Source organism: Mustela nivalis, assembly GCF_964662115.1.
Source record: "Mustela nivalis genome assembly, chromosome: 6".
Classification (NCBI taxonomy): Eukaryota; Metazoa; Chordata; class Mammalia; order Carnivora; family Mustelidae; genus Mustela; species Mustela nivalis.
Genome location: NC_139025.1, coordinates 64,947,407 through 64,966,385, shown reverse-complemented (window position 1 = coordinate 64,966,385; position 18,979 = coordinate 64,947,407). Strand labels below are relative to the sequence as shown.

Genomic DNA, 18,979 nt, shown 5'->3' with positions numbered 1-18,979 from the left:
TAAGATGTGACAGGACCTATGAAATTGAGTATAAAAAAACTTAGAATGATTAGTTCTTGAAAAAGCCAGACACTTATAGCTTCTTTAGTAGTTGGTTTTTCCTTCAGTCTGTTGGGCCATCAATAGACAAGTCTGCTTCTATGGTGGTCATGCCTATAGCACCTCCTAGTATAGAACCCAGAGCCTACAAACCATCCATAATGGTCAGTGCTGATTTTGAGTGCTTCATATTTCTGTGAATGATATGTCAGTTTTAATGCTTTCAGTTGTTTGAAAAGAAGAAGACAAATTTAGGGTATTGATGAAAGTTTTATGTGCAGAACTTTGCTGCCACAATTATTTAGTAATGTAAATGCAGTCAGATCCAGTTTTTTTATAGATGTGTTGATCCTGTGTATAGGAGTCTCTGTGGCCCATACTGCTAATGGGTGTGGATAGCCCTCCACAGAGGCAAGAATATTGGGATTTTTACTGCAAAGCATTTTTGCATTTGAACATCTGATTTTGGAACATATAGCTTTTTGATTTATAGATAAATGCTACTGAGCTTAGTTTATATATAGTGTTTGGTCAAGTATCTGCCATAAGCCTAAGATAAATGCTGATTGAAAGAGCCTAACTGAGGAATGTTTTAACTGGTTATTCTTGAGTTTTCTTCATGAATCACTTGTGTAGCTTTCCTTCACAAAATGGTGAAATTTATACTCTGAGCTTCCATCAAGAGTCAATGTAAGAAACATCTATGTCTCTACTTCTTTTGGAGGCTGATGGAGGAGGAATGGGACAGTGAGGAAGGAGGTAACTCTCATAGAAAGACAATACATTATATGGAAGAAATAAAGACTCTGGTGCCAGAGGGCCATCAGTTCTGATGTCTGGTGCCAGAGGCCTTCAGTTCTGGTGGTGGGAAGATGTGAAGTGTCTCTTTTAATTACCTCTGTGTTTTCCAACAAAATAAGACATATATTGGGTTGTATGGACCCTGCACTGTGCTTGGCCTGAAGGTACAAAAGTAAGACTTGTCCTCTGCCCTTAAAAGAACAATTCATTATTTAATAGTAAGATAGGAGTATGACCCTGTTGCTAAACAACATTTCTTTCAGTTTTTTTCTTGGTGTCCAAGTTTTAGCCTTAGTTTTCTCATTGTAGAGGGTGGCCCTTTGTGTTTTTTCATGTGTTGACTGGGGAATTGAGAGAGAGAGGAGAGGTAGTGATTGGTTGATTGATTGATTCAAGCTATTAGCTAACATTTTGTGTTGGGAATTTATACATATTTCCTTACTCTGGTTTACTGTCTTATATATTAATATTTCAGAATTACTGAGATAATACTTGAATCAAGGAGTTAATTCTGTACATCTTGCTTGCTGGAACCAGAGTAGCTTGGTCAGAACATCAACCTTTAATTTTGTTTGTTCATTTACAACTAGTTTGTAGTTTTAGTTATTTATTTTTTTTTTAAGATTTATTTATTTAGGGGAGAAAGAGCACACACACAGGTACAGGAAGGGGCAAAGAGAGAGAGAGAGAATCCCTAGCAGACTCTGTGTTGAGCATGGAGGCTGATGTGGGGTTCTATCTCATGACCATGAGATCATGACCTGAGCCAAAACCAGGAGTCAGAGGCTTAATTAACCGACTTAACCACCCAGGCACCCGTCTGGTTTGCAGTTTTAAATACAAGACTCAAATGTCAGACTATGCCTGTTTTCTTGCAATTCTTCAAAAGTTTGGATACATCATATAAAATTATTTCTTCAACTGTAAGAAAAACAAGATTATCATGTTAAAATGTGGCTTAAAATCATAGTCTGGTTAATATCAATCTAATTGATAACAAAGATTTTTAAACTGGCAGTCATGATATTTGAAACATATTTGAAATAAAAATGACTTATCTGGACACTGGTACTGAAACTGAGAAAATATATTCCAAATAATCTATATTTATCATTATTATCTTATTTGAGAATCATCACTTACTAAGTAGTTAGTTTATATATAGAACACAGATCTGTGTTGAGTTTCACCATGATCCAATTATTTTTCTTCTGTTTCATAGCATGGCTTACACCTCCTACACTGGTCTGCATTCTGTGATGTATGTGCCACTGGAGGCAGGGATAGAGCAGGGAATATTGGAGTTCAAGCCCTATTGATTTATGGGGTTTGGGCATAATTTTTGTTTGAGAAGGTTATAATGATACTTAACTAGGTAATATTACCTTTCTAGTTGTATAGAGAGCAAAGCGAGGTCTAGAAAGATGACTTTCATCAAGATGACAAGTGATGTACTAGGCGGTTTGCTTATTGTCCTCTTTTCCCAGCTTCACGAGGGCAGGAACTTCAGGTTTCTTGTTCATTGCTGCATTCTTAGTGTCTAGAACAGTGGTGGGCACATGTAAATGTTAGTATTAATTTCTTAGAGTTAAACCTTGTAAGAATTATCCTCTGTACTCGCTTGTGTATACTCTGCCTTTAAGCATGTATATTAATGTGTGATCTATAATATTAAGATAAATGTGAGCACACTAGATACCTTTTCAGGTAAGAACAACTTCTAGATACATTGCTATGTTCACTTGCTCATCAGGGTACAAAATTATTATGAACAAGCCTAGATATAATATAGACCAGTGTGTTTAAATGAGAATGAAGGAATAGCTGCTCTTTTAATGGTCTTTTAATGAGATGCATAAAATTTAGCCCGTTTTCCTATTTCTTTGCAATTTAGTGATCTCAGGTTTCTTACATGTCTTTTGGGTACTTCTGAAGTAATTATGTAGTTTAGGAAGTTGGAAATTGCTGAAGCTGATGAGATGGGAATTAGGTTGTTTTATGTGTTTATTTTTTTCCTCAATCCTCAAACCTGTTTTCCCATCTATTATCTGTATCATCTCCATCTCTATTCTCATAAATGTATTCCTTAATTTTTCTCAAAATCCTTTGTGCTAAAAGTAGTTATAGTTTAAAGCTGCTGCATTATTTAGTTCTCATTAGGAAGTCATTTATAACAGTAAATTTATTGTTTTTCTCTATAGCTTTGTAGATGGCAGGTCTACTTAACAGGAACAAGGTAGAGGTCACTAAAATGTAGAAATTTAATACGTTCAAACAACATGTAAGACTTCTTTTCTGTTCACTTCTTTGCCCTTATTTTTAGTCATTTACATATTTTTAAATTGTGTTGTGACTGAATATTTTCAAGCTTAGTAGTATTTGCGCATGTGAAATTTTCCTTTAATTTACAAAAAGCTATTTAACTGCTTATGTCATCTAGGCATATGGAAAAGGTTTTTTTAAGTTATTTGTTTCAATCATTTTGGAATGTGGTGACCTCAGAAATGGGCAAATATTTTCTTAGCATTTAGTTAAAAGAATAAACATGGTATGCTCATTGAGAGAAATTTAAATTTTGACTTACATGATAAGAAAAACTTCTCTTTTTTTCAGTGTTATACTATTGCTTAATTACCCAGTGCCACCTTTTTTTAATCTATGATCTCATTTCCTCTTCAGATAAAAACCTCTCTAAAGTGGACAAAGGTTTTTTTTATTATCTCTATTTTGTGGAGTAAGTTTTGGGCAAGTCATTTGACTTCTTAGTTTCATTTTCTTTATCTGTAAAATAAGAGCAGTGGGCAAGATAATCTCCGAGGTCCTTTCAAGCTCTGTAATTCTGTGTTTATACTCTTGTAAAATGAAGGGACAGGGACATAGAGAAGTTGAGCCCTTGGCTGCGTTTAAATAATGAATTAATAATAATACCTTGATATCTGACTTTCTGATTAGCTGTTTATTGACCCTTTCCCACAGTCCTTATGCCTATTACTGAAACTTTGCTGATTTCTTTTCTATTTGAAAATACAGCAGTTGGGGCGCGTAGGTGGCTCAGTGGGTTAAAGCCTCTGCCTTTGGCTCAGGTCATGATCTCAGGGTCCTGGGATCAAGCCCCGCATCGGGCTCTCTGCTCGGCAGGTTAGCCTTCTTCCCTCCCTCTCTCTCTCTCTGCCTGCCTCTCTGCCTACTTGTGATCTCTCTCTCTCTGTCAGATAAATAAATAAAATCTTTTTAAAAAAAGAAAAATAAAAAGCTAAAATATATTTCTGCATTTTCAAGTTAAATTTTTATAATTTAGTAGGTGCTCATTCATGTTTTTAAAAGGGGGAGTTCTTATAAATACCAATTCCCATGACAACTAAAAACAAATCAGAAGAGAAAGCATATCTGAAGTTATGTAGTATGAGTAATAAGTAAATCAGAAGTAATCCAGTCTCACATGTAGCAAAAAAAAAAAAAAAAAAGATTTTTTTTTTTTTTTTGAGATTATGTATTTATTTGAGGGAGAGCAAGAGAAAGCAGGAGAGGGTTCGAGTGGGGGGGGAGGGGCAGAGGGAGAGAGAGAGGAGCCCAATGACAGGGGCTTCATCCCAGGACCCAGGGATCATGACCTTATCCAACGGCAGACACTTAACTCACAGCCATCCCGGTGTCCTGGAAATATTTAAAAAAAAAATTTTTTTTTTTTTTTTAGTATAGTTGAGGTGCAGTGTTATGTTACTTTCAGATGTACAACAAGTTTATACATTATGCTATGTTCACCACAAGTGTAACTACCATCTGTCCCTATGCATCATATTACTTATTATTGCCTATATTCCTTATGCTGTGCCTTTTATTTCCATGACTTATTTATTCCATAACTGGAAGCTTTTATCTCCCACTCCCCTTGACTTATTTTGCTCAGCCCCCTACCTTCCTCTCCTCTGATAATCATTTGTTCTCTATGTTTATAGGTCTAATTCTGGTTTTTTGTTTGTTTATTCATTTGTTTTGTTTTTATTTTTTATATTTTATTTTGTTTTTGAATTCTACATATGAATGAAATCATATGGTATGTCTCATTTCACTTAGCGTAATACCCTCTAGGCCCACCCATGTTGTCTCAAATGGCAAGATCTCATTTTTTTTTTTAACGCAGATTTTCTGACTGCGTTATATTGCATTCCATAGCACATCTTCCTTAATCTGTCTCTCACTGGATAAGAAAGATTCTTTTTTTTTTAAAGATTTTATTTATTTATTTGACAGACAGAGATCACAAGTAGGCAGAGAGTCGGGCAGAGAGAGAGAGAGGAGGAAGCAGGCTCCCTGCAGAGCAGAGAGCCCAATGTGGGGCTCGATTCCAGAACCCTGGGATCATGACCTGAGCCGAAGGCAGAAGCTTTAACCCACTGAGTCACCCAGGCGCCCCAATAAGAAAGATTATTAAGTGACAATTTTCTTCTGTCCTTTTATTGATCCAAATTTGTATTTGAGTGTGTAGTAAGCATTGGAATGTTTTGTTGGCTGAGTATATATATTGCTATCATGAGTGTTTATAGAAAGAAGTTTTATATTATTTGGAAAGTTAGATTAGACTTCTCAACCTTTAAGGGTTTGTGATTGAATTCCTTCCTGTTCCTCACCTCAGTGACAATCCCTTCCACAACTTTTCAGGATTGTATCAATCTTGTAAATTATGACATTTTATATAGATATAACACATTAATTTCTAGATGAGCTAGGATGAGGTGTTTTAGGATAGCAGTCAGAGTAGATTGTAGTTCAGTACAAATTTAAATATAAGTTCTTTGAAAAATTCAGCTTAATTTTCTTTCTTATTTATTTATTTATTTATTTATTTTAAAAGATTTTACTTATTTGACAGACAGAGATCACAAGTAGGCGAGAGGCAGGCAGAGAGACAGAGAGAGGAGGAAGCAGGCTCCCTGATAAGCAGAGAGCTCGATGCGGGGCTCGATCCCAAGACCCTGAGATCATGACCTGAGCTGAAGGCAGAGGTTTAACACGCTGAGCCACCCAGGCGCCCCTCAGCTTAATTTTCTAAAGGCAATATGATCACTATAAAATTTATTCAGTATAACAAGTAACATTTAGGTTTTTCTTTTTTTTAGGATTTTATTTATTTATTTGACACAGAGAGAGAGAGAGATCATGAGTAGGCATAGAGGCAGGCAGAGGCTGATGCGGGGCTCGATCCCAGGACCCTGAGATCGTGACCCGAGCCAAAGGCAGAGGCTTTAACACACTGAGCCACCCAGGCGACCCTAGTTTTTTGTTTTTATATAAAAACAGCTTTAATTCACTATTCCATATAAAATTCCTCACAGATATTTTTTGATTGAAACAAGTAAATCATAGTCACACTTTTTCTTTTTAAGTAGTTGCAAAGAAATTTAGTGTAAAACACTTTATTTTACTATAGAGAAAACTGAGGTCCAGTTTAACTGAGGTTAATTCTCTGACCCATGGTTGTATAGCTAATTAGTAACAAAGATTATTGGAATTTAGATATGCCAATTATCAAACTAAAACCCTTTTATCTGATGAGTAGGTATCTGGATTCTTTTCTGTACTCAGCTAGATTCATAGTCTAGATTTTTGCCAAACTCCTCCTTTACAGTGCTGTGCTGTTTTTATTTTTTTTTAAACATTGTAATAATTTCTGAACCATAATTTAAAACCCAAAAGCTGCATTATAGTAGCTCACACTTAAAATACAATGGCATATGGAACTACAGTTTCTCACAGTTGGTTTCCTACTTGATATGATTTAGATCTATAAATTTTTAGAATAAAATCTGATCCAGTTTCAAAAATATTATGTTCAAAACCTGTAGATATTTTAAAAAATCTTTATTTACTTTCTCTTTTTAGTTTCTATAAGTTATTTACTTTGATTTAAACAATTACTCCACATAATTCTTTTGTATAAATGGTTGTATTATGGTTACTGATTTAAAATAAAACCAAAATTTAATAGTAGATTATCAAAAGCTAAATTATTTTTTAACAGCTCAAAGGAAATTTATAGTTAACATTTCCATAGTTACTGGACCCTTGCTCTATAACGTAAAACACTTTTAAAGGATCGTATAAGGAAAGAATATGAACTATGACAAATCATAAAAAACAATCTCAAGTAAAAGAAACATTGTAATTAACCAGAAAAGGAAAAAAATAGAGGAAGTGAATGAATTCTTCTATTTCTTACTTCTGTTATCTAAGTAAATAATTTTCTCTGGGTCTGTGGACTTCATTTTATGTATCTATTTTATTTTACACTGAAGAAGTGATATAGAAAAGTTAATATGTTCTTGTGGTAATGAGGTTTGCTAGCAGAACTCTTCAGGGGCTTGGAGAAGAGTAATGGTGAACCCCGTTCTGTGAGAGACTGGGAATATGACTTGAGTTACACAGACCAGGATTTGTATCACTGCTCCACCACTTACCAACAGCTTGACCTTGGGCAACTTTCTTAACTTCTCTAGTCCTTAGTATTTTTAATCTGTAAAATAGTGATCATAATGCCTCTTTTATAATATTTTGTAATCATGTCTGTAAAAAGTGTTTGTGCCTGTCTAATAATAAGCTCTCACTAATAGTTCTTTTCTTCCTGCTCTCTTTTACCTACCTATAGACCTACTCTCCACCTCTTCCCTCTTCACTGGTCCAATTCCCCCTGATAGACTAAGGCTCTGAAGTAGGACTTCACATGGCAAGTAACTGAACTAAATAAACACAACAAGGGCAGCTATTCACATTATTCCTGGCTAGTGCCTTGGGCAGGCTGGTCTCCTGAAGCAAGTACCCCCAATTTCTATATCCTTAATAACTGGACAATGACTGTGCATTCTCTTAGTGAGGCTCCTTGCAGCTTTTATGGCAGCTATAATCCTGCTCCTTTAGGACCTTGAATTCTCCCCCAATACAGTGTTTTTTTCTTTCTTTTTCTTTTCTTTCTTTTTTTTTTTTAAGATTTTATTTATTTATTTGACAGACAGAGATCACAAGTAGGCAGAGAGACAGGCAGAGAGAGGAGGAAGCAGGCTCCCTGCTGAGCAGAGAGCCTGATTTGGGGCTCCATCCCAGGACCCTGAGATCATGACTTGAGCCAAAGGCAGAGACTTAACCCACTGAGCCACCCAGGTGCCACTACAGTGTTTTTTTCTAAGGATATTCTTTTAAAGAATATTATAGTTTTCCATGTTAAAGAAAGTACTACATGTCTAAATGTATTTTATAGACTATACCAAATTATGTTAATAAAGTGATGCATTACTCCTACTTAAAAAAAAAGAAATTCTGCGGTTCCAGCCTTTGGGTATATAGGAAGAGTTTTAAATTTTTTTAATCAATGTTTTAAAAATAAAATATCTTGATTCTCAGGTTTATAATATTTTAGGGGTTTTTTTTGGTACCAGGCCTGTCCTTCACTAACCTCTGCTTCTAGGTTATGTACATCTGTATTAGCAGTTGGCCTACAGCAGGACTCTAGAAAACTTAGAGAGATAGTTCCATAATGAACTAGAATACTCTTTCTTTTGTGGTAGTGTCATTGTTTTTATGTTGTGAGGTTTTACTGTTTTAGCTGTAGTATGGATTTACATGGGCATCTGTGGGCTGGCCTGGGAATTGGATAATCTTTTAAATACTATTTCAGAAACTAGGTACAGAGTTACCAGAGATTGACCCATATATCCACTTTTAGACAGGAAGTCGTCTTTGCTGTCTCCATGTTGTCAGGGCCAGTCTGCCCTAGACCTCTACTAGACCAACTGAGAAAACAAGAGATGATGATAAAGGGAAAGATGAAGAGTAAAGTTTCTCTTCTCTTTGCTCTCAGAACATTACTGCTGTAGCTTGGGTTGGTAGTACCTTGGAGGTATTTATTCAAGTATCTTCCTGTCTCGCCTGCCAGCACTCACACATACACCTTTACTTATAGAAAGGAACATATGTGAAAATGGATTAGAGAACTTTATCATCTAAAAGATGTGGATATATTAGGGAAAACATTTGTATCATTATAACTTGAATAATTTTTTTCTTATTTTATAATTGGGTCAGCTGTCTCATCAAAATAATCTTCATGGTTAAATTTATTATTTTTTTTTCACAATTCAGTAAGCCCATCAACTCAAGTAGAAATCTTGTGCTATTCAGATTTTATTCCTATTGTAGTATTTATATCTAAATGCACTTTTGTAGCAATTTTCTTCTTACAACCAAAATAAAATATTGTATGATTTTATGAATAGGCCATTGGATAGAGCAAAAATATGGTTCAGATTTAAAGAGAACCACTCTATGTTCTATTTTAGGTTTATTTGTATATAAAAGGTGTCTCACGTGGCAAAATTTTAATTTTAGTGACATAAAATTGTAAAGGGCAACTTGATTCATAGAATCACTCAGTGGATGTTAATGGAAAACTGCCTAGGCATTATGGAGGAGATTGGATGTGGAGGCAGAGTCCAGAGATTAATAAAGAATAGACTCTTCCTTCAGGGATCTTACACTGAAGTTGGGGAAATAGCTATGTATAAAAAAATAAGTACCCTAGAAGTTTTAGAACTTGAAGGCCCAGTAAAAACCTGGAAGTTAGTTGAATTGAAAATCCTGGGAGCTTGGTAATTTGCCCAACAATTTGTCCATGGGCCTGAGATAAGGTTAGCTGCATCTCCTGTCCTATCCTAGTAGTGGCATGGTTTCATGTCTGGGATTCCAAGCAAAGCACAATTACTGTTCTGTTTGCTATTTGGGTAATACTGTACCTAACTAGAGTTGGAGAACCAGGAAATCAGAGACAGATGGAAGAACTTAGTCATAGGACAGATGTAACAACAGATACATGGCCAGAATCATACATAGGGACACCACCTTGAGATCTACTAATTATGAGTCAAAGTAGGCATAAGAGTCAAAACCCAACTCTACAGTAAGTAATTAAGAGCAGATTGGAAGGGAAGAGACAGTGTCTGGCCCAGCTCAACTAACTTTAAGAATTGGCCTTCTCACTTACAGAGCGAGCGCCTTATAAATGGGCTGCCTGTTACAGCCCACTTTTAATTATTCAATCTAGATTTTTTTTTCCCATTTATCTTGCTTTTTTATTTCTCTATTTGTTCTTTAGTTACACCTTTTTCTTGCCCTTAGGAGTTTAATTCTTCTTGGCCACTACTTTTACCTCCAGCAGGCTATAGCTCTGCCTCTCTTTCTTGGCTATGACTTTCCTCCCTGATTCCACAGGGCCCAGGGTCTACCCGACTGATGTTATCTTTATCTGACTCATATTGGCCTTGCTAGCAGACCTAAGATTTCTGGGACACTTCCTCTGCTTTGGAGAAGCGTATGTTGACCCTGTGGTGCTTAAATTGTCTAATGATGATGATGGAAACTGCCACCCTCGAGGCTGACTGTGGTAAACTGCTTGAGCCAGCTAGGAAGCCAAAGATGGAATACATCTGTGGGCTCTTCCTTTTCATACTTATACCTCAACCTGCTTGCACTTAAGCTCCCATTGTCCTCTAGAGTGAGGCCTGATTGCTGCTGCTTCAGTCAGCTTCTTAACAGAAGTGCCCATGGAAGAAAGTGGACCATGTTCTTTTCCCATTCATAGCACCACACTCTCCATAACTAATGTCCTGAAAATGATAAATTACTTTATCTACCCACATAGAAGGTACATTTTATCTCCTCAGAAAGGAGGGAATTGCCTTTATTCCAGTTTTTTACTTACAGATTATCAAGCGTTATTTTGAATATAAATTATAAACTATTGTTTGGAGAAGGCCTGTCAGCCTAAAATGACCCCAATTGGTGCTAGTTGGGAATAGTTTCCCTTCATAAGGTTGACCCCCCTGCAAAAAAAAGAAATGAAAATAACTTAATACAGGTTTGGAAATTACTCCTGGTGGCATAACTTTCAAGTGTTGAATATTTTAATAAAGTGAAAGAGCAATTAAAGAAAGGCAATAACATAAGTGGAGGTGATGTAAAAATTTACAACTGCATATGTATCTATGGGACAGATGAAAAAACGATGTTCTAATGTTGTTTAAATGGCTTTGGACAAAGGCTCAGTGACTCCATTATATTTGGATATTAAAATCCCATTATCTCAAACCCTTTAGAGGTTATATGTTATTGTATAAGGGAGACATCTTGCACAGATGTCTGACCATTGATATTGTTGACCATTGGTATTGTTTTTGATCCTCCCATTATGCTGTTTGCATTCCCCTTCAGATTATTTTTTAAAGAGTTTATTTATTTATTTATTTTAGAGAGAGTGTGTGTACATAAGTACCAACAAATGGAGAAGCAGTGCAGAAGGGAGAGGGCGGAGAAAGAATCTCAGGCAGACTTATTGCTGAGCCCCATGTGGAAGTCAATCCCATGACCCTACGATCATGACCTGAGCCAAAACCAAGTTTCAGAAGCCTAACTGACTGAGCCCCTGAGGCACCTTCCACTTCAGATTTGATGCACATGTTTGGCTCCCTACCACATTGCTGAATTCTCTGCTGTAGTGCTACCTCTTTACCTGCATGGCATCTCTGAGCTTGGTAACTCTGCTTATAGACTGATTAACTCTGTATTGATGGAATCCTTTTAGTTTGGAGCCTGAGAGGGTTTTACCAGAGGTGAGGTTGCCATGAGGCTAATGAAGTTTAAACTCCAGATTCCATGCTCACATAGGTTCCTGTGGGATGCTGGGAGTTGTAGAATGTTCCAGGTGGAGAGAGGAAGCAGGTTGCAGTCAGGAAGCATTTCTATGTAATCATTTATGTTATTCAAGAGATCTCAGAGAAAGGAACTTGAATTTCTAAAGCTTCAGCATTTTAGGGTGATTTCTTGTCACGTTCTAAATAAGTATTTATTTTTATACCTAAATTTGCCTTCATAATTTTGTATTCTTTTTTTTTTTTTTAAGATTTCATTTATTTATTTGACAGAGAAAAAGCCAGAGAGAGAGAACACAAGTAGGGGGAGTGGGAGAGGGGGAAGCAGGCTTCCCACTGAGCAGGGAGTCTGATGCAGGGCTTGATCCCAGGACCCTGGGATCATGACCTGAGCCGAAGGCAGAGGCTTAATGATTGAGCCACCCAGGTGCTATAATTTTGTATTCTTATTCATAGAAGGGATTACACAAATTGTATATGCTTCAGGTCATACAGAATCTCAGTGGGATCCACCACTGGTTTTTACTAAATGAGGTACCTGGGTATTTTGCTATTACTTACTTACCTGCATTTAGTAACACACAACTTACAAGAATAAACAAACACTAAGTAGAATCTAAAGAATACCCAAATCACTCTAAAACCAATGCTTTGCTTACTCTTTTAGAAGAGAACTGGAACTTGCTGGCAGCCAGTATATTGTACTGTTAGTACTAGTAACTGCTGTAGGACAGGAATTCACATACTGACTTTAATTCAAGTCTGCATGCCTTTGTGGAATGCCTTCTGTGTGTGTGATCAAGGTGCTGGGCCAGAATCATTTTTTCGTTTAAATGCAATTTAAGAGTCATCTGAAATTGTCTTAACAGTGACGTATTTTTAGTTCCTTGGAACCCTAATAGCAGTTCTCCTTAAAGAAATAAGAAATTGGAGCCAGTGTGATAAATAGGATTAAATGCCAGGGAACAACAATGATAAATTGTTAGCACCAGTCATTTGATGTTCTCTGAAGCGAAGAGGCTCGTCAGTCTGCCAGTGCCAAGAGTTTCAGTGTAGAGGATATAAAATGAAGAGTATCCTTAATCTTTTTTATAGATAGTTTCATAGATGATGGCCCTGGGTAAGTTTGGGGTAACTATTTTTCAAACCAAGGAGCCCTAAATTGAAAATGAGCTGCTTTATATTCATCATTTCATCATTGTTTTAAAATATGTCATTCAATCAGTTATCAAATACTTGTGTCTGAAAAATATCATAAAATTCCTAAAAGACAAGTTAATATATAATGATAAATGTTTTGAAGAAAAACAAAGTCAGAGAAGGAGAGAGATTGATAGTTGGGGGTGGAGGTGCTGTTTTAGAAATGCTATTCCATGAATTTGCAAAGCAGACCCTCACTGGTTAGAACCTTTTTTCCACTTGCTATTGCTTCTGCCTGGAAAGCTTTGTTTCTTTTAGTCAACTGCTTTAGTTATTTTCTGACTTCATTCACTTTAAAGTAGTACCTTAGACCACCATTCTATTATTTTTCCCTACTGTGTAAGTGTATCTTTACCATTTGACTTTGGGAATCAAAGAGATTAAAAGAAAATTCTTGGGGTACCTGGATGGTTTAGTTCGTTAAGCATCTGCTTTCGGCTCAGGTCATGATCTCAGGGTCCTGGGATGGATCCCCATGTTATGGGTTCCCTGCTCAGCAGGGAGTCTGCTTGTCCCTCTACCCCACCCCCCACTAGTGTTCTTGCACGCTTTTTCTCTTTCAAATAAATAAAGAAAATCTTTTTTTTAAAGTTCAGTTCTTTGATAAATCCTTTGCTTTCTGAATTCTTACTACTTGCTTTCAGAAATTCAGATATTAAAGACGTTTTTAACTTATCTCTTTCTATTTAATCTATATATCTGAATTAAGAACGAAGCAATTTTTTATAGTAAAGGAATTTACTTTCTTCATAGCACTTTGTACCTTCTGATTTGTCTGTTTGTCTGCCTGACTCCCTCACTCATTTCACAGTGGCAGTGGGAAGGCCGGGACTTTGTTTTTGTCTTCTGCTCTATCCCCATCACCTGGAACAGTGCCTGGTACCTAATTAATTCTCAATAAATATGTGTTGAATATATGTGTTAATAGATGAATGAACCATTGCTCTCTAGCTATGTTGATCTTCTTTCACTTGCTTACATTTACTAACCTCTTTCCTTTGCAGAGGTTATTTCATTATATGCTTGATATCTGTCTCCTTCTATATGATAAATTCTGTGCAGTTAGAGACCATGGAGCCATTTAGTTATTAGTACCTAACTCAATGCCTAATATGTAGTAGGTACTGAAATGTTCTATGGGTGAATGATTGAATGAATGAATGATAAGGAGAAGTACCTAGTAGGAATACTATATCTAATCTAATGGAAGTTAAGGGAAGTGACTTTCAAGCTGGGATCTGAAGAGTGAGGATCAATTAGCAGGTGAAGAAGACCAGGCAGTGTTCTGGAGCTTCAGCTCAGATTTTATCCTGAAGGCAGTAGAAGAATTTTAAACAAAAAAGTGGCAGTATAAGACTTGCATTTTAGATGGACCATTTTTCAGCAGTGTTAGGAACAGGCTGGGTGGACAGTGTCAAAGTGGAGAGTCTGGTTGGGAAGCTTTGGTGATACATGGTTGTGTTCTCTATTGGGTTCTTGGCAATGGGAAAGAGATAAGTAGATACACTTGAGAGATTTTCAGAAGGTAGAATAAGTGACTGGGGCTAGTAAGAGAAAGGGAAGAGTTAAATATGATTCCAAGCTTCCACCTTTGGCAAATGAGAAGAACATAGGGCTATTCACTGAGACTGTTTACTCAGAGGGAGTAACCATCTAAGGAGAAAAGAGTCTGAGGAACCCTTAAGACCTATCTAATCTGAGGCTGAGCCTTAAGAAGTTGGTAATATAGCCGAATTTTCTAGGTAAAGATACCTAGAAAGATGCCTGGAAGGAAATAATCAAAATGTTAATAGTATTGGAAGTCTAGTTATATTTCTAAGTTTTGGTTATCATTATTAGTATGTTTTATGAAGGAAAAAGTTCATTAACAGTTATATTAGGATCTTCCATAGGAAATGTTGTACCACAAAATCCAAGGACACAAAGCTAAGGCCTTCCTAGGCAATTCCCAATGAAAATAAAGTAATGGTCCTGAATAGAAGCCCACTGTGGAATGGGTTTACCTTTAGTGTGTGGTGTGTGTGTGTGTGTGTTGAGGGTAGGGTAAGAGAGGAGTGGTCATTGGGAAATTTAGCCTTTTCATTCAGAGAAGGTCTTCTGGAGCCGGGAAGTGTCTCTTATTTATTCATTTATCTTTAACCTTCAATATAGTCCCTGATAGTCATGGTTTAAGTGAAAACTATTATTATAGATATTGTTATTAATACATTTATTTTTGTTAATATCACTATTCACTGTAATTGTTATACAGTGATATTATTTGTTTCATCTTGGTTTTTAGGTAGATTGGGGCCAACTCAACTATTTAGTTGTTGACATGCCACCAGGAACTGGAGATGTGCAGTTATCAGTCACACAGAATATTCCCATTTCAGGTAATCTTAAACCTTAAAGTAATTTGTTGCTGTCTTTATTGTTTTGCTATTGCTATATAGAAAAACAAACTTTATGACAGAAAAACATTTTTATGTCTTCAAAAATAGTTATTCATAAATTTTTATTTAGAAATCAGATTCATAAATTAAATTTTTCAAAATTTTACCAGAATGAGTGTGTTTACAAAAACATAAAGACATTTTGAAAAGGTGGTGATATAAATCTGTGTTCTAGAAAAACAATAACACTTAAATGTTGCTTGGGTAGAACATGACTGGCTCACAGCTGTCCTGCAGTGACAGCATAGTGCCTGCTCCATGGCAGGCACTCAGTAAATATTGAGTAAATACTGAATATGAGTAAATATTAGGGAAGTTTGGCTTTTTGGTAAATACAAGCATGGGAAAATTTTATATTCAGTTAATTATTTAATGTTAACCTTAAGAGAGCAATAGACATATTAGCTTTACATCAACTACCCAATTTTTCATTATGGTAGTAGATATCTTTTCCGTGATACAAAATTTAATTCAATAGTTAACTTTTATGTTGAATCTGTTTCCAAGGATTTTCCTAAATTCCAGTGGAGAAATAATTGTAAATCTCCCTTATATATAAAGACTTTGGGAAAATAATGGAAGTTTAAAATGTCATTACAAATCAAATATCTATTGGTAATAAATAACCAAGAAATATTACTGACAATCATCAAAAGGTTTAGAATCTAGATTTTTGATGTTATACACATTGATTGGAAATATCAATACAGCATCATCAAAATGAATTTTTTTTGACCACTGCCTCAAAGGGCAGTAACATGAATATTTTTGATATTTAAATACATTTATTACCTTACCTGAGGCTGAGACTTTTTCTTTGGTGAAGCAAGCTAGAAAATAATGAAATGAGAGTAAATTGAAATAACACAAAAGTAGTTGAATACATCTTTTTTGTAATCAGCGTACTAGATAATCTTTTTTTTTTTTCCAGTATTTTTGGACTTGTATATTTTTGAATCCTAAGAATATTCACTAAATGTTTATTGAATAAAATGTGCTCCAGACACCTTGAAATGCCTGTTGCAGATTTCCAGAATACTTACAATATTATGTGGATAATACATTGATATAATTGGGCTAAATTATTGTCTGTTCCCTAAATAGTGACTTGGTACATTGAAAAAATTTAATTTACTTCACACAGATAAACTGATAGCCCCAAGCAATTTACCTTTGTTTACTCAAATAACAGCTCTTATATTTGGACAGGATTTAAGATTATGCCACTCTATTTTTATTTGTGCTTATACTCTAAAATCAACAGTGTGTGGATTGAGGTTAAGATTTGTTTCTTATATACTAAAATTTAACCAGTAATATTTCTTTATTCCTTTCTGTTGTGCAGCCATCACCACCATCCAACTCCAGAACTTTCTCATCTTCCCAAACTGAAATTCTATATTTGTTAAACAATAACTCTTCATTTCCTCTTCTCACTAAACCCAGATAACCACTGTTCTTTCAGAAACAATATTTTTTATGTTAAGATGAGGAAATGATGGGGCACCTAGGTGGCTCAGTGGGTTAAAGCCTCTACTGGGTTCTGGGATCAAGCCCCTCTTCAGGCTCTGTGCTCAGCAGGGAGCCTGCTTCCCCTTCTTTCTCTGCCTGCCTCTCTGCCTACTTGTGATCTCTCTCTCTCTGTCAAATAAATAAATAAATAAATAACATCTTTAAAAAAAAAAAAAAGATGAGGAAATGATGAATGAGGAAAATATATGAGGAAAATATATTTTAGATAGATAAATTTTATATATCCAGTTTGACTTTATGCTTTATTAATACAATTTTAAATCAACAAATGTTTATCCGTATAAAGATAGATGCTAAGCACTGTAGAAGATCCAAGGGTAATTAAAACCACAAATATTTTCCCTAGATCAGAGTTCCATACCTTTTTTGATACTCAGAACTTTTTTGAGGTAGATTAATACATGGGTTCTCTCCAGGAATATGTATTTGTATGTACAGAAACACTGTTTTAATGTGTTTTTTCTGGAGGTCCACAGTTCTTAGGTTAGAAACCCCGGCTATAGACTGTAGAACAAGGGGAAGGGCAGGGGGAACAAATGGCTGCTAAGAAAAGAACTACCATTCAGTGTGAAAAGTGCTAAATGAGAAATCTAAACCCCATGATACCAGGTCTCTCAAAGGACAAAGAGATGGATATGAGAGGATTGTAAAATACTTGATGGAGATGAGCTTTAAAGAATAAATATGAGGGGTGCCTGGGTGGTTCAGTTTGTTAAGCATCTGCCTCTTGATTTCAGCTCAGGTCATGAACTCACGGAGGCTACTGAAGACTCTCTCTTCTCTCTCCCTCTGCCCCATCCCTGCATGTTCTCTCCTGGTCTCTGAAGAAAAAGAATAAATATGATACATTGTAGAGCATTCAAGATAGCACCATACCTTGTTTGCTTTGCTTTTTCTCACCCCAAGGGATAGAAATCAGAAAATGAAACTGAAGGTGTTTATAATTCTGTGATAGAAACACATGTTTTACTTCTCATTTAAAAAAAAAAAGTCTGATCCATTAAAAAAAAAAAATAGATCCAGGTCCTAAAGATGCTTTTGAAAATTCATAAACTTAGTGATTTCTGGACTATGGAAGTAAAATTATTATTTATCAGTATTTTCTAAATTTTCTTTAATGAGTATGTTTTTATTTTTAATTTTAAAAAGTAAATATAGGGATGCCTGGGTGGCTCAGATGTTTAAGTGTCTGCCCTCAGCTCAGGCCATGATCCCGGGGTCCTGGGATCGAGTCACGCATCAGGTTCTCCCTGCTCAGCGGGGAGCCTGCTTCCTCCTCCCCCTTTTCTTCTTCCCCTGTTTGTGCTCTTTCTCTCTCTCAAATAAATAAATAAATAAAATCTAAAAAAAAAAAAAAAAGTAAATATAAAGCACTAATTCTTTAAGGACAGATTTCTGTATAAATTGGTACCATGATAATTGCCCATTATCAATAAACCGCCATTTAAGGACAGTCTCTCATATATTAATTTTTATATTTAATTATCACAGGTATTATCCTTATTTTCTTAAATCTTTGAAGATTTAAGCCACTTTCCCAAGATCACACAGTTACCGTAGTCCATAGCTAAGGTTCATATCAATTCTGATTCAGTTTAAATGTCATGCTCTCAACCTCTACATAAAGCTCTTCTAATACAAAGCCCAACAACATTTGACTCACTCATTTTCTGAGTTTAGTTCTATTCCATTCAAACCTATTAGGTTGACATTATAATGTAGGTGATCTCTGATAAAAATAAATTTGTTCATGAATATGTTTAAACCTGTGCACCCCAGTATGTTTATCCAACCAGCAGTCTGTGTTAGTGTTTACTATATTCAGTTTTGTTTGTGTTTTGATTCCTGAGAGATTACTTTGGGCTTCTTTAACTCATATATTCCAGGGAAGGTCTGGAGATCATTTAGAATCAGTCTCCTTTGACCTTTAGGAGCAGAGCCCCAAATGATTCTTGAAAAGACCAGTATCATCTTTGGGCTGATCATACTGGTCTTTGACAGTTGGCTACTTTCCAGGTGCACTGGCTCTCAGTATAGGATTGCAGCTATCACTGTTAGTACGTTCATACTCTGGGTCATTATGTCAATATTAAAATTAACAGCTATGAAAAGACTGGATTTTTTATACTGAACATCTGTTAATTTTATATTTAACAAACAAAAATCCAACAATAAAAGTATCCTACCAAATGATGTGTGTGGGGTTGGCGGTGGGGGGAGATACATGTGTTTGTGTGTGTGTGTATGCGTGTGTGTGTGTGTGTGTGTGTGTGTGTTAAA

The 18,979-nt window shown here is 35.8% G+C and overlaps 1 protein-coding gene and 1 long non-coding RNA gene across 11 annotated transcripts in view; one reads left to right on the top strand and one right to left on the bottom strand.

Moving 5' to 3' along the window:
- NUBPL (NUBP iron-sulfur cluster assembly factor, mitochondrial) overlaps positions 1-18,979 on the top strand; it is a 205,750-nt gene that overhangs the window by 135,849 nt on the left and 50,922 nt on the right. For all 10 annotated transcript variants that reach the window (XR_014313608.1, XR_014313609.1, XM_082737927.1 and 7 more), the window contains one exon: positions 15,013-15,106. Coding sequence is in view for 8 of the 10 variants with exons in the window: in XM_082737927.1 (XP_082594053.1) it covers positions 15,013-15,106 (94 nt within the window). In the remaining 2 variants the exon portion in view is untranslated. The remainder of the gene's footprint in view (positions 1-15,012; positions 15,107-18,979) is intronic.
- LOC309868280 lies at positions 1,552-17,766 on the bottom strand. The gene is made up of 5 exons (XR_014313617.1): positions 17,576-17,766; positions 15,964-15,996; positions 7,296-7,351; positions 2,226-2,380; positions 1,552-1,761 (listed from the first exon to the last, which is right to left on the bottom strand). It is a non-coding gene; the product is annotated as an uncharacterized lncRNA (long non-coding RNA).